Consider the following 15,798-nt stretch of genomic DNA (forward strand, 5'->3'; position numbering starts at 1 on the left):
CTTATAACTTCCTAGCAAAAAAAAATGTTGTTTCCAAAATTGTGCTGATGTAAAGTAGACATGTGGGAAATGTTATTTATTAACTATTTTGTGTCACATAACTCTCTGGTTTAACAGAATAAAAATTAAAAATGTGAAAATTGCAAAATTTTCAAAATTTTCGCCAAATTTCCATTTTTTTCACAAATAAACGCAGAAATTATCGACCTAAATTTACCACTAACATGAAGCCCAATATGTCATGAAAAAACAATCTCAGAATCGCTAGGATCCGTTGAAGCGTTCCCGAGTTATTACCTCATAAAGGGACACTGGTCAGAATTGCAAAAAACGGCAAGGTCATTAAGGCCAAAATAGGCTGGGTCATGAAGGGGTGAATACCGGTCAGGAGCAGATATGCCAAAGACAAGAGACAAAACAACAGGTCAGGGTGCAAGCCAAGTCAAAACCAGAGAGTTAATACACAAAAGGGGAACACTGTGCCTGGAAGGGAAGAGGGGAAATACAGACACAGGTTCAGTAAGCAAGCAGCAGGACAAATCAGGGTAACGGAGTCAGCTACACATGCCGTAGGCAGAAACTATAACTGACATGGTCTGCAGGACACAGCGGAGATAAATAGCAAACCTGAAACCAGACGGAGGCTGAGAAAGTTAACCCCTGGCATGCCTAGACCGGAAAAAAGGGAAGACAGGACTCAAAACCTGGTCTGGATCATGACACTGTACTACAAAAGCAAGAAATCTGTAATTCTCCGCAATTTCAGAGCAAAACAAGATAGAATCAAGGCAGCTCTTGTATATTTATAAGGTATTAATTTATTGAGCAAGTGACAGGTCTTCTTTAAAAATGGTACAGTGAAAAAAAAAATGCAAAATCCACTCAGAAGGGAATCAGCCACCACATTTGACCCATTTAAAAACTTAATATGGGCTGTAAAGAATATTGGAGATATAATTTCATACCACTTGTTTGGATCCCATCTTGCATGGGATTATAAAACCCCCTCCAGTGTGCGGCTAGCTCAGCTGAGGGGGAAAGAGCGGTCAAAGGGCATCGTGTGACAGATCTCACACCTTGAGTCAGCTCAGAGCAAAACAAAAAGCTTGCTGCCATGTGGATACTATGCGTTCTAAACTGCTTTGCTGAAACCGCTATGATTCCATAAGGAGTTATGGAGATATATACAATGTACGGCTAGGACATCTTGTATTTCCGAGATCACCAGAACATGCCGAGCGTGGGGCTGGGTCTCGACCCATTCTAGCACCTAGGGGCAAGTAACTACATAGAAGAGCCAGCAGAAACCAGATAGCAAAGCTGTGCTTGGTCTTAAGGCATAGCAAGGACCCGGCTGGATTCAATGGCACCAGAAAAGCCGCCTTAGGACCGTACAAAAAGGAGTTATGATCTTTCATAGGTTTTGCTGCTTACAGCTGCAAAGGCAAGTGGAGGGGATTTAGGTTCAACCCAGAGGCAGGAGGAGAGTGACCTAAAGGGGATATAGGCTAGTGTACAGCCGTGTGGTCTCACTCTCTGGTATGCTTGTTAGTCACTTTGGAAGTGGGAGCGGGGTCGAGTGACGTGCTGAGACAGGACCAAGAAGACAGCTGGCAGCACATGCCCCCTGTGGCCCAGCACACCCATGACCTAACATAACCCAGTAATTGACATATATTCTGCTTATATATTTTGTCTTACCACTATCTGTATTTGAATATTTGACCATTGTATACATGTATAATCATCGTATATACTGTATAGTGTATGGTCTAATTTAACCTAGGGCTGCTTTTTTATCTTGTTCCACAAGTCCGTTTCTCGGTTTAACTCCCCATGATACTGGGGGTGATTTCTGGACAGATATATTCCCGTTAACTGACTGGGGTTATATCCAATGAGGATTTGGATGCAATTCTACCTGGCTTCCAGCACTCTGGTTCACTGGTGCTAGTGAAAGTGGCTTGTCAGGGTTGTGAGTGAGAGTGTAAGTGTAAGTGTAAGTGTAAGTGTAAGTGTAAGTGTAAGTGTAAGTGTGTGTGTGTGTGTGTGTGTGTGTGTGTGTGTGTGTGTGTGTGTGTGTAAAACTGCGCCAAGCTTACATTACGCGTCCCTAGTGGGTGCAGAACGTCTTGTTGGTGCAAGTGAGGAGGCCATACCATGTAATCTCGCTGACGTAATAGTGACGTCATGCAGGGTGGCGAGGTACAAGTTCGTCACATGTGGTGGCAGAGGAGGGATTCTGCGTGATCTGTCTGGTGCCATCCTTCACATGTGCATACAGGTTATTGACTGCTGAACAAGTCATACCTGCATGCCTCATATCAGATGCCTTGACATTGATAAATTATCTTTTATCACTTATGTAAATGACCCCTTCCAGGCCAGGGGGAGGATGCTGCCTGGAGGATAACTCTGCCTCCAGAGAATATTATAAATAAAAGGGGAAGCTACCAGTGTGAGACAAGTAACTCACTAACACTGAACAGAAGAATGGAAATTTGTCTTCTCACAAACATTTTTTGCAGCTCTCTGAGCTCTGCTGTATTGCAGCAATATTACAACCCTGTCTGCCTGTGAGCTGGAGCTGAGAGGAACCTGCAGATGTGTCAGGTATAATCACACACAGCTCTGCAGTGAGATCAGGAGAGCAGAGAGCGGCCATCACACATGTAACTCCCCTTCATGTAAAATAATCTCTGGGGACAGAAATATTTTCCAGGCAGTGTCCTCCCCATAGCCTGGAAAAAGTAATTTATATAAAGAGATAACAAATGATTTATCAACAAGGCATCGGATATGAGGCATACAGGGAGGACGTTTTTATCAGTCTATAACCTGTATGCCCATACTAATAGCTTAGACAGGTCAAATGCGGTGACAGATTCCCTTTAATGTAGTTATGCGCCAATAGGTGGAGAGAGGAGCCCCATCTGTGCTAGTGAAAGAACATCAATTTTAAGAATACAGAATATAGTAACTACCGTATATACTCGAGTATAAGCCGAGATTTTCAGCCCAAATTTTTGGGCTGAAAGTGCCCCTCTCGACTTATACTCGAGTCACGGTCTGTGGCAGGGTCGGCGGGTGAGGGGGAGAGAGCGCTGAGGCATACTTACCTAGTCCCGGCGATCCTGATGCTCCCCCTGCCCGTCACACTGTCTTCGGGTGCCGCAGCTCTTCCCCTGTACAGCGGTCACGTGGGACCGCTCATTAGAGAAATGAATATTCATTTCTCTAATCAGCGGTGCCGGTGACCGCTGATAGAGGAAGAGGCTACGGCACCCAGAGACCAGCTGTCCGGGGGAAGGAGCGGGACGCCGGGAGCAGGTAAGTATCGCATATTTACCTGTCCACGATCCACACGCCGGGCGCCGCTCTGTCTTCCCCGCGTCTCTCCGCACTGACTGTGCAGGTCAGAGGGCGCGATGACGCATATAGTGTGCGCGCCGCCCTCTGCCTGAACAGTCAGTGCGGAGAGACGCCGGGACCGGACGCTGGGGAGCTGCAAGCAAGAGAGGTGAGTATGTGTTTTGTTTTTTTTATTGCAGCAGCGTTATATATGGCACAGATTTATAATGAGCATCTATGGGGCCAAACTGAACGCTGCAGAGCATTCCATATGGCACAGCTTTATAATGAGCATCTATGGGGCCAAACTGAACGGTGCAGAGCATATATGGCACAGCTATATAAGGAGCATCTATGGGGCCATAATGAACGGTGCAGAGCATTATATATTGTACAGCTTCATTATGGCCCTATAGATGCTCCATATAAAGCTGTACAATATATAATGCTCTGCACCGTTCATTATGGCCCCATAGATGCTCCATATAAACGGTGCAGATCATTGTATATGGGGCACAGCTTTATAAGGAGCATCTATGGGGCCAAACTGAACGGTGCAGAGCATATAGGGCACAGCTTTATAAGGAGCATCTATGGGGCAAAACTGAACGGTGCAGAGCATATATGGCACAGCTTTATATGGAGCATCTATGGGGCCAAACTGAACGGTGCAGAGCATATAGGGCACAGCTTTATAATGAGCATCTATGGGGCCAAACTGAACGGTGCAGAGCATATATGGCACAGCTTTATATGGAGCATCTATAGGGCCATAATGAACGGTGCAGAGCATTGTATATGGGGCACAGCTTTATATGGAGCATCTATGGGGCCATAATGAACGGTGCAGAGCATTCTATATGGCACAGCTATATATGGATAATATATGGGGCAATAATCAATGGTATGGAGCATTATATATGGCACAGCTTTATATGGAGCATCTATGGGGCAATAATGAATGGTATGGAGCATCTATTTTTATTTTTGAAATTCACCGGTAGCTGCTGCATTTTCCACCCTAGGCTTATACTCGAGTCAATAAGTTTTCCCAGTTTTTTGTGGCAAAATTAGGGGGGTCGGCTTCTACTCGGGTCGGCTTATACTCGAGTATATACGGTAATTCAAATCATGCCACAAGGTACAACATTACTGACCTTTATTGACAAGTTAAGTTTTTCTCTCATATAGGCTTCTTCCACCTGGAAATTAGCGATATCTGTCTCCAGCTCTTTCTTCTGTTGTTCAGACTGTTGCAGAAAATTATCTTTCTCGGTTTCCATCTCGGATCGAATTATAGAAAGGCGCTGTTTGTATTCCTGCTCCAAATCCCTGTAAAATATTGATCATAAAAGTCATTTGCATGATAATATAACACACCATGGTTGTGCACAGAAATCATAGAGCTCCACAGCGAAGCTCAGAATTATCCAGTCCAACAAATGTGCTATGCCTTCATTAAAGTTAATGTTTAACAATAATACAACATTTGTCAGCTACAGGGACTACTGCTGGACGCCACATTGATATTGAGATCAGGGGTAGTAAAGTCCTGTGTGATTGGAGTGGTAGTGAGAATGCGTGATAGTTGTACCATTTACTTCTAGGCGACTTCCATAATGGCTGTCTGGAACTTTAGGACCCACCCCATCTCACAAAGCCATCATTCATTTATCGCCTATCCTCTGGAAAGACGATAATGATATGAAGTGGGAAACCCAACATTTAGGTTTTTATGTCCAGAAGTCTATGTTGATAAATTTGACAATATATCTGTCTAGGGAGTGCTGTGTAGCCCACTTAAGTTATACATTTTTGGCTGCACGCAGCCACCACTAGGGGGAGTAAAGTGTAAACAGACTTCTACATCTCGTACAGCAGTCATAGGGAGCTGTATACTATGCCTGCACTCAACTCCATCTACACAAGTCTGGATCGCATCTGCTGTGACATGTTGTGGCAAGCAGGATAACCAATTACCGCCATATGCCCCATAACCGGCACAAGCACTCTGTAGTGAACAAATCTAAATTTAAAAAGCAATGTGTCACCAGGTTTTTGCTATGTAACCCGAGAGCAGCATGATGTAGGGACAGACTCTGATTGCAGCAATGTTTCACTTAAGCTACGTTCACAACGCAAACAAAAACGCAGCAAAACGCATGCATGCGTCCTTTTTTTGATTGATTTTGGATGCAGCAAAAATGCAACTTGCTGCGTCCTCTGCGCCCGGACGCGTGTGCCGCAGTGACGCATGCGGCGCAAAACGCAAGTGCGACGCATGTCCATGCGCCCCCATGTTAAATATAGGGGCGCATGACGCATGCGGCGACGCTGCGGCGCCCGACGCTGCGGCGCAGACCGCAAATGTGAACGTAGACTTACTGGGCTGCTTGGTATAATTCTCATTAAAATCAGTTTTCTCTGCTACTGACCTACCATTTCTCTGAATGCTGAGCTTACTTATATCATCGCCAATGGCACCGATTGACAGCTTTTTGTGTACTCTGTGCACAGGCAAAAAGCTGCAAATCAGTGGAGGAGGCAGGGTTATACAAAGCAGGAGGACTACATGGCATGAGACAACAAGTCCTGTAAGTATAATCTCCTGCTAATGAAACACTGATTTTATTGACATTGCAACCAGCATCCCCGTAAGTGACACATTGCTGGATTCAAGCTTTCTGCCCCTCCATCAAGTTGCTCTCGGATTACATAAAAATGCTGACAGATTCCCTTTAAGGTAAAAAAGAAATTAAAATTTGCAAACAGAACCCAACAGTCTACATCGGAAGATAAAAGACTCAAGAGTATAGCCTTTAAGGTAGAGGGGTCTGGCAGCACAGTGCGATTCAATTACAAGAAACTCACTTGATCTTGCTTTCATTGAGACTTTCCATCGCAGAGTTATGGTCGTCCACTTCATCAGCCAGCTGTAGATTTCTCTTCTCTGCTCTATCAAGATCCTGTCTAACTTTGTCTCTCTCTTTAGTGATCTGATCAATTTGGTTACTGAACAAAAAATAATTAGTTATTTAAAAAATATATGATATGATCTAATATAGTATAATATATATATATATATATATATATATATATATATATATATATATATATATATATATATACATACATACATACATACATACATACATACATACATACATACATACATACATACATACATACATACATACTGGAATTCACTCGAACTTTATAGTCTTCCCTCGCACTTTCCTGAACAGAGCAGAGATGCACATGCTCGGTCACTGCCCCTTTCATTGTCAATGGGACTGGTAGAGAGAGCAGAGGCCAGTGCTCTTATTTCCAGCAGTCCCATAGGTAAAGACTGGAATGAAGATGGAGCTCGCGCAACTCAGTTCCACTCAGGACAGGGTTGCAGAGGCCAGATATTGGGATTGGTGCAGCTCCCAGTATTCAGACCCCCAGTGATAAGCAAGTTATTCCCTATCCCCATATGCCCCAAACAGTCATGCCTTAATAAATAAATGGACACATGAGAAATCAGTGAAGACATTTGGACGCAGGACAGGACTTACTGCTGGTGATGTAATTCATGCTTGTAAGACGCTAATGCAGCAAGATACATTCGGTTTTTCGTTGCAATTAACTCATTGTCTAAAGCAGTGGTGAGATCCAAAAGGTTCACATGTTCCTCTACATTAAAGTCCAGGCTCTAAAGAGAAGATGGCATATTACTTACAAAGTAAAGATTTCGACAACAATTTTTTTTTATAATAAAAATCTATAAATAGCTATCACATTTTTATTTGGAAATCCTTATATATAAGGAAAATATAGAAGAGATAGATCTAGTGTAAAAAAGAAAAAGTACCAATATAAAACTCAGTACGAAGTATATTTATAAGGATGGCATAAAAGAATCAATCACAAAATTGCCACTTGATATAAAATTATACAAAACTGCAATATTTCTTGTAGAATTATCCTTACCATTAATATGTCTTTGCTGTCTTGAATCCCTTCCTCCTCCCAGATGATCATGATCTGCTCTGGGTTTCCAAAGCCAGTCCCATCATCGATGCTGGAGAAAAGATGAAAGCCCCCGTATCCAGACAGCAGAGACTGTGAGGCGGTGTTATGGCTATGCTCCTCGATCTGCCAAGCATAAATGCACAGGATGAATAAATGCACACGATGTCTGCAAGGTGTACAATATAGCCCTGTAGCATCCGTTATAAGACAATGAATATATTACACCACCCACCTGGTAAAGTGCAGGTCTTTTCCTTAATGGGGTGGAGGCAGCCGGCAGAGGCGCATGGCTGAACAATCCCTCCTGAAATTCCTGGAAGCTTACTCTGCCATCTCCATCTCTGTCCAACTTATTGAATAAGTCTTCAAGTTCCTAACAGAACACACACATATATACCCGCATTAAACTTAAGTGATCTAAAGACAGGCAGAATTTTTAAAGGAATTTTCTAAGTCATTACAAAATCTATCCTCAGCCACAACACACAAAAAATAAGTTTAAGATTGCCGACTCCCCTGATGAATCCGTGAGGATGAAATGTGTCAGGATATGGGAGAATAAGGCTAAGGCATGACATAACACACATTGGTAAAGCGCAGGATCTGATTTATCCCATGACCAATCGGGTGAGAGTAAGCCTTTTTCTCTGTCCGTTTTTTTACAAACTTTATACAAAGTTTTACTATTAAGTAGAAGGACTGAAAGAGTCAGAGAGGGACCAGGTATTCACGTATAAAAGTCCCTGGACTAATTTTACTATGTGATTCACATACTTTTGCTGGACACAGCAATTAAGACATCTAGGGGTACTACATACCCCACTGTTAACCGGTTGAGGGCACATGTGTGGTTACACAGTCTATTTAGGATTACTGTTTTCTTTGTGGTTTTTACCTACTTTATTAAAAGTTAAGTTTTACATATTCCCAATCTGCTAGATCATTAATTCATTAGTTGGGTGGTACTTTATTTCCCGCGTTATATACTAAACTGTATTGTGTTGCCATATGTAATTTCCTACAACAGTTTCTTGACCTTCATAGTCTAGGAGGTAAAGGCTCTCCTTGAGGAAAGAACTGAGCTAACATAGGGAGACGTCTTGATCTGGTAATGTTCCCTGGAAAATAAAGGTAGGCAAATAGTCCTCTCTTCCCACCGGAAGAAAAAAAAGGCGGGCTCCTCGCTGACTTAGGCCTCCTTCACATGTCTGCATAAAACAGATACCGGAAAAAAAACATACCGGTGTCATCAGTGCTTTGGATCAGAGTGTCGTCAGAAATATAAAGCTTCTCCAATACTTCACAATGTTTAACACGTACAGCACATGGATGATACATGGATGCCATCCGCCTGCTGTGAGGGTTTTACACGGACCAAAAGACATATTGACCCTTATCATCCGTGCAGTCAGTAAAAAATTAACATGTCTCCATCTGGTTTACATGTAACACTGTCTGTATAAAAACACGGACATGTGAAGGGGGCCTCATAGGGTGGCTATTAGAGATAGTCATCTATAAGGTAATGCCGACCCTGTAAAGGTAAAAGCTTAGGACACAATAGTGTTGAATCACATTTGTGGTAATTTTGAAAAAACTGCAGCAATATTGTGATATGATGTCAACGTGTGAATACAACCAGGTTAGATGGTACTACAGAACGACGCTGCTCATACCTCGTCACAGAGATCTTCAAGTCCAATGTTTCTGCACACAGTGGCAAGCTCTTGCCTGTTGAGGTATCCATTGTGTCCTACACCCAGCTCCTCCCAGATGTCCCGCACCTGGTTTTCAGTCATATCAGAGTGGGCATTCGAAATTCCTCTGGGACAGTCAAAAAATCCTGGGTTCCATGTCCTCAGTTGTCCTATCAAAGGGGCAAAAGCATCACAGCAGAAGGATACTTGTGTGTCTGCTTCCCAACATTGCCTAGGTCTACAGGACACTCACAACATACTTTTATTACAATGGAAGCATATTTTTGACCTTCTATTGTAAACATTTGGTGGATGATACACTGAGGTGATTAATAATAATAATAATAATAATAATAATAATAATAATAAATAAATAAAACACAATGAGTCTTACTGACTACTTGACTTACAGGTAACATCTATGTTTTTGGCAAAAAAAATAATCCCAAAAGGCACTTTAGAAAACCAACCCTAAAGTAAAAAGCTTATTCCAGGCACCTCTTGTGCCATGGAACATGGAATCTTTTTTTTAACAAGTTTAACTTTGGGGAAAAAAAACAAACAAAACAAAAACAAAAAAACACCAGTTTCTTGAAGCTTCTTATGCTTGAAAAACCCGGCGGGATCACCGGAGTTTAAAAAAAGTACTGTGTACAACCTGTTGGGTTAAAAAACGTAAAATAGAGGAGTTTCACCTGTAAAAAATGCAACTACTATAGACAACACTACAAACCCACTGCAATTTGCAGTAAAATAGTGTTTGGCTTTGATGTAGTGTGTAGTGATATATGACTCTTCCAAATGTACGGATAGCTACATGGAGGCCATTTTGCCACGTGGTATAAATGCTGCTTTTTTACACTCGCTTTTGTGCAAAAAAAAAAAAATCATGTTGTGTTTATGGCTGCGTTCACAAAATGTGCACCTGATTTTCCAACAACCTGTTTCTAGAAATTTGTAGTAAAAAAAAAAAAAATTGCATTGCAATTGCATTGTGGGAAAAGGGTGTAACATTTAATCAAAGAGGATGTGATTTTATGAAAATGTATTTCCCCAGAGCATTTAAAAGAGAATCTAACACTAGATTTTTGCCATCTAAGAGCAGTCCGATGCAGAGACAAACCTGCTGCCAGGTCCACTGTGGAGATGCACTAAAAAAACGCATATTCATTTTTCCCTGATGATTTTCCACATTTAATACAATTATCAGAATGTTTCAAAAACAAAGCAGCTTTCATTTAAAATACAACATACCAAAAAGACAAAAAAAATTATGCAGCTTCAAAAACACATTTAATAAAAAAAACTAAAAAAAAATGCAATAAAAAAAAGCAAGTAACTTAATTTAGCAAATAGGTGCAGAAATGCTGCAGAAAATCTGCAACATCAAAAACTCACCAAATACTGATTGTGGGAACAAAGACTAAGACCAGGTGGGGTGGCACTGATGCACCTAAAAGCTGTGGCAGTATGCAGTCACTAAGGCTACTTTCACACTAGCGTTAACTGCAATCCGTCACAATGCGTCGTTTTGCAGAAAAAACGCATCCTGCAAAAGTGCTTGCAGGATGCGTTTTTTCTCCATTGACTAACATTAGCGAACGCATCGCGACGGATTGCCACACGTCGCAACCGTCGTGAGACGGTTGCGCCGTGTTGTGGCGGTCCGCCGGGAGAAAAAAACGTTACATGTAACTTTTTTTGCTCCCGACGGTCCGCTTTTTCCGACCGTGCATGCGCGGCCGGAACTCCACCCCCACCTCCCCGCACTTCCCCGCACCTCACAATGGGGCAGCGGATGCGCTGGAAAAATGCATCTGCTGCCCCCGTTGTGCGGTGGAGACAACACTAGCGTCGGTGACCTCGGCCCGACGCACTGCGATGGGCCGAGCCCGACGCTAGTGTGAAAGTAGCCTAAGTTTTTTTTATTTTTTTTTACAATGATGGTTAAGTGGACATAAGATTTTGCAAGAAAACGGTTTGAAAAAGTGTGTGGCCGATGCATTCAACTGTGCAGGTAAATGAGCAGTTTTCCAGAAAAATAATATACTCATTTAACAATCCAAAACAGCAGCTTTTGCGATTGTTGAAGGTGTCTATGTCGCCTCGCCACTCACTAGAACCATCCCAGGAGGTCATAGCTGTGCTCCTCTATGCAAAACAATTCTAAACAAAAAATCTAATTTTGTTGTTCTTTTGCAAAATTTGCAGCTTAACCAAAAACAAGTGTCTAAGCATAACACATTGATAACGATTGCACCAATATAGCAATAATTGCCACAACCATCTTATGCAAGTTTTAAATACAAAGTGCTCTGCAATTTGTAGTTTTCCCACGTCATGTTACACGGAGACCTGTATGTCCCATCTGAAGGAGATGCACTGGTAGCAGAGCACTGACATGTGGACAGTCATCAGCTACCTACAGGTAACATACACATGCCCGTCTATTAATCAGATTCATATTGTCCAGCCAGCAGCACGTCCTCATATTACACTTCACTTATTTAAGATTATTAATTTTACCTTGTGCCTCAAAGCTTTCAATCTCAGGCTCCTTGGTGACATCTGCTTCTTCCTCAGACTTCAGGCTCTGAAGAGAAGAGCACATGTGAGACAGATTTCTGCTTAAATGATCCAAGATGGAAATGAGCATAAAGGAAGAAAAAGAAAAAAAGACTATACCAGGCAGGAAGGCTGAGGGAGAGAAAAAATAATCCTTCACTGGGTTTAAGAATGTGTGTTCACCTCCCAGACAAACCCCAGGCCAAAGCAAACAAATGAAGCCATACAAGTCACTCACTTGGCACTGTTTCATCTCACTAGATTCTAAGCCCCCAACCCACCATTAACCAGAGAGGCTTCCTCTGCAAGTGAAACATTAAACCGGCAGCGGAGCATGGCATGCCAACATTAACACATTCACTGACTACACTGCAGGCCACAGCAAACACTAGAAAAGGTCTGAAACTGGCTAATCCATGGATTCCTGCAGTGTGCGGCCATTTCAGAAGGGTCCATACACAAACACTATCAAGTCCGGTGAATGAGGGTACCGTCACACAGTCACACTTTGATCGCTACGACGATACGATTCGTGACGTTCCAGCGATATCCATACGATATCGCTGTGTCTGACACGCAGCAGCGATCAGGGATCCTGCTGAGAATCGTACGTCGTAGCAGATCGTATGGAACTTTCTTTTGTCGCTGGATCTCCCGCTGACATCGCTGGATCGTTGTGTGTGACAGCGATCCAGCGATGTGTTCGCTTGTAACCAGGGTAAACATCGGGTAACTAAGCGCAGGGCCGCGCTTAGTAACCCGATGTTTACCCTGGTTACCAGCGTAAACGTAAAAAAAACAAACAGTACATACTCACATTCCGGTGTCTGTCCTCCGGCGTCTCAGCTTCTCTGCACTGTGAGCGCCGGCCAGCCAGAAAGCGAGCACAGCGGTGACGTCTGACGTCACCGCTCTGCTTTCCGGCCGCTGTGCTTACACAGTGCAGAGAAGCTGAGACGCCGGAGGACAGACACCGGAATGTAAGTATGTACTGTTTGTTTTTTTTACGTTTACGCTGGTAACCAGGGTAAACATCGGGTTACTAAGCGCGGCCCTGCGCTTAGTTACCCGATGTTTACCCTGGTTACCCGGGGACTTCGGCATCGCTCCAGCGCCGTGATTGCACCGTGTGACCGCAGTCTACGACGCTGGAGCGATAATCATACGATCGCTGCGACGTCACGGATCGTGCCGTCGTAGCGATCAAAATGGTACTATGTGACGGTACCCTAAGGCATTGAATGCACCAGTATATTATCCCCTGAAGTCATTGACTAGACAATTATAACTGCAGGCGTGTGAAGAATCTTATCTGGGTTCCTGCCAAAAAAAAAAAAAAATCTGAATGAAGGAGAGGAACTGGAATTTCTGGCATAACAAAAGTGAATTTCCATTTATAGATCCCCTTTGAAAACTTTTTTTTTTCTAAATGTACAGTTTGATGTTAAAAAACAAACAAATGCGCTTTACTCATCCTCCTGAGGTCCAGCGCAGAGTCTCCCCCACTGCCTCAGTCTCCGCTATAGTAGGGACGCCTTGTAAACATTGCTGCAGCCAATCGCTCAGCTGTCCGTGTAGATGGCACATGCCATTCAAAGTTGCTGAGCCCGGTGATTGGTTTCAGTGGTGATGTCACTTTGACAACGCTGCAGCCAAACAGAGATTGCTGCAGTGATGGAGACATAGAACTGGACCTACGGAGGGAAAGTAAAGCCAGGGTTTGTTTTTTTCTTTTTGCTTTCAATGAACTGTGAAAATAGGGGAAACATTTCTGGAAGGGGACAACCCCTTTAAGACTGGTGCTAAAAAGTAACATTTGTCATGCCACTATTCTAGATCTAGGATTTTGCAGTAAAGAAAAAAAAAAAAACAAACATCCAAATTGGAGAAAAGGTGACCGCAACCTGCATGGAACTCCATGGAGTTGCGGGCAACATGCGAAAGAAAAATTGGGAACATTTGCGACTGTTTCAGCCAGGTAAGGCTACTTTCACATTTCCTTCTTTCTGCTACCGTCGCAATACGTCGATTTTTGAAAAAAATTTGCAGGATCCTGCATTTTCCCATAGACTTGTATTAGCAACGTATGGACTCACGTTTTGTTCGCCGTGCACTGGATCCTGCAAAATGTGACGGCCCGTCTTTTGCAAAAAACGTTCAAGGGAGCCATGCATACAACAGGGTGAGCAACACATACCAGGACAGGAGTGGGGGAGCCACACATACCAGTACAAAAAGGGGATGCCACATACCAGGACAGGACGGGGGAGCCACATAACGACAGCGAAGGGGAGAGCCACACATAGCAGGACAGCGACAAGGGGGAGCCACGCATACCAGGACAGTGATGGGGGGAGCCACACGCATACCAGGACAGTGATGGGGGGGGGACAATGCATACCCGGCTTATACTTGAGTCAATAAAATTAACCAGTTTTCCAAGGCAAAATTAGGTGCCTCGGCTTATACTCAAGTATATACGGTGTATCAAAATGCTTCAGGCTTGTTTAGATGTTCTTTTGCACACTTCTGACACTGAATTTTATGGTGAGGATGCAGGAGGGGTTTTCTTCTGATAACTCTTCTATGAAAGCCATATTTGTGCTGGTGTCTCTGAACAGTGGAACAATGTACCACAAGTCCAGAGTCTGCTAAATCTTTCTGAAGGTGTTTTGCAGTCAAGCAGAGGTTCCGATTTGCCTCTCTAGCAATCCTACGAGCAGCTCTCACTGAAATTTTGCTTGGTATTCCAGACCTTATATTGACCTCCACTGTTCCTGGTAACTGCCATTTGTTAATTACATTTCAAACTGAGGAAAGAGCAACTTGAAAATGCTTTGCTATCTTCTTACAGCCTTCTCCTGCTTTGTGGGCCTCAATCATTTTCAGAGTGCTAGGCAGCTGCTTAGAAGAACACATAGCTGTTGTTTTTTGGCACGGATATAGGAGGCTGGGTTTTTATAAAGCTGGGAAATTTGCATCACCTGGCCTTTCATAATGACAATAGTGAGCAAGCCATAACCCTAACAGGTCTGAAACCTTGGTCAAAGTTATCTGAGCACACAAATCTCCAAAGGTGCCCAAACTTTTGCTTCGGCCCATTTTCTTTTTTGTAATTTTTTTAAATGTAAAGGATGACATTATATAATGCCTAAAATACAAAGGAAATGTGTCATCTTTAACGTTAAGCCTTTTAGGGATTTCAAACTTCAACTTGCTTAACCGTTCACAATAACATTCATTTTAAACCAGGAGTGCCCAAACATTACATGCCACTGTATGTTGTTAACACTGTACTCCAGTTACATCAGTATTTGGTCCGTGCGTTCGTTTTTACCATCAGTGATTTGTACATATGAAAAAAATAATGAAAAGCAATTAAAAACATCTCCAATCCATGGCAATGTTACATACAGCACATGGATGGCTATGTGTGCTGTGACTTTCACTGACCCACAAATTTGAACAGGTCATTTTGATCCATGTTTCTGATTTTATTTGTGGACGCATTAAAAAAAAAAAAAAAAAAAAAATCACAGACATGTGACCAGCTCCATAAAGTATAATGGGTTTGTGCTTTGTGAATATCACAGATAGATAACGTACGTGAGAAAAGGACATCTGGTTGAGGCTGAGAGGTCTCTCCAGATCTCAGTGCATAATAAAAAGGAGCTGAAACAAGGTGTTAAAAAAACACAACACAATAATGATATACTTCCCAGCCCCTCACCCTCCTCCTGCCGCTGCTCCCCCCCCTCCGGCTGCTGATGACTACTAGGGCTCATGCATGTCCCACTCCGAGTAGTGTGTTGCACCCTAGGTGTATTTCTGACCTTTCCCACTGGTAACATTATTGACCCCTTCCCAACGCTCCCCCATTATCAGCAGCATTGGCTCCTTTTCAGGTCACGTTCACACGGTCAGTATTTGGTCAGTATTTTACCTCCGTATTTATAAACCAAAACCAGGAGTGGAACAATCAGAGGAAAAGTATAACAGAAACACGTCACCACTTCTGTATTTTCCCCAACTCCTGGTCTCGGCTTATAAATACGGAGGTAAAAAAAAAAAAAAAATCACCAAAATACCAAACGTGTGAACATGGCCTCAATTCTACCACACACAGTAGCAGCAGTTTCGCTATGCCCATCCCTCGCAGACTGGAGCA

The 15,798-nt window shown here is 42.9% G+C and overlaps 1 protein-coding gene across 6 annotated transcripts in view; it reads right to left on the minus strand.

Moving 5' to 3' along the window:
- The window catches only part of NINL (ninein like), a 145,635-nt gene that overhangs the window by 50,102 nt on the left and 79,735 nt on the right, over positions 1–15,798 (minus strand). For all 6 annotated transcript variants that reach the window (XM_077282853.1, XM_077282852.1, XM_077282850.1 and 3 more), the window contains 7 exons: positions 11,592–11,658; positions 9,045–9,235; positions 7,601–7,741; positions 7,327–7,491; positions 6,912–7,048; positions 6,223–6,363; positions 4,509–4,683 (listed from right to left, as the gene is read on the minus strand). In XM_077282853.1, coding sequence (XP_077138968.1) covers positions 4,509–4,683; positions 6,223–6,363; positions 6,912–7,048; positions 7,327–7,491; positions 7,601–7,741; positions 9,045–9,235; positions 11,592–11,658 — 1,017 coding nt within the window. The remainder of the gene's footprint in view (positions 1–4,508; positions 4,684–6,222; positions 6,364–6,911; positions 7,049–7,326; positions 7,492–7,600; positions 7,742–9,044; positions 9,236–11,591; positions 11,659–15,798) is intronic.

This window comes from Ranitomeya variabilis, chromosome 2 (genome assembly GCF_051348905.1).
Source record: "Ranitomeya variabilis isolate aRanVar5 chromosome 2, aRanVar5.hap1, whole genome shotgun sequence".
Lineage (NCBI taxonomy): Eukaryota > Metazoa > Chordata > Amphibia > Anura > Dendrobatidae > Ranitomeya > Ranitomeya variabilis.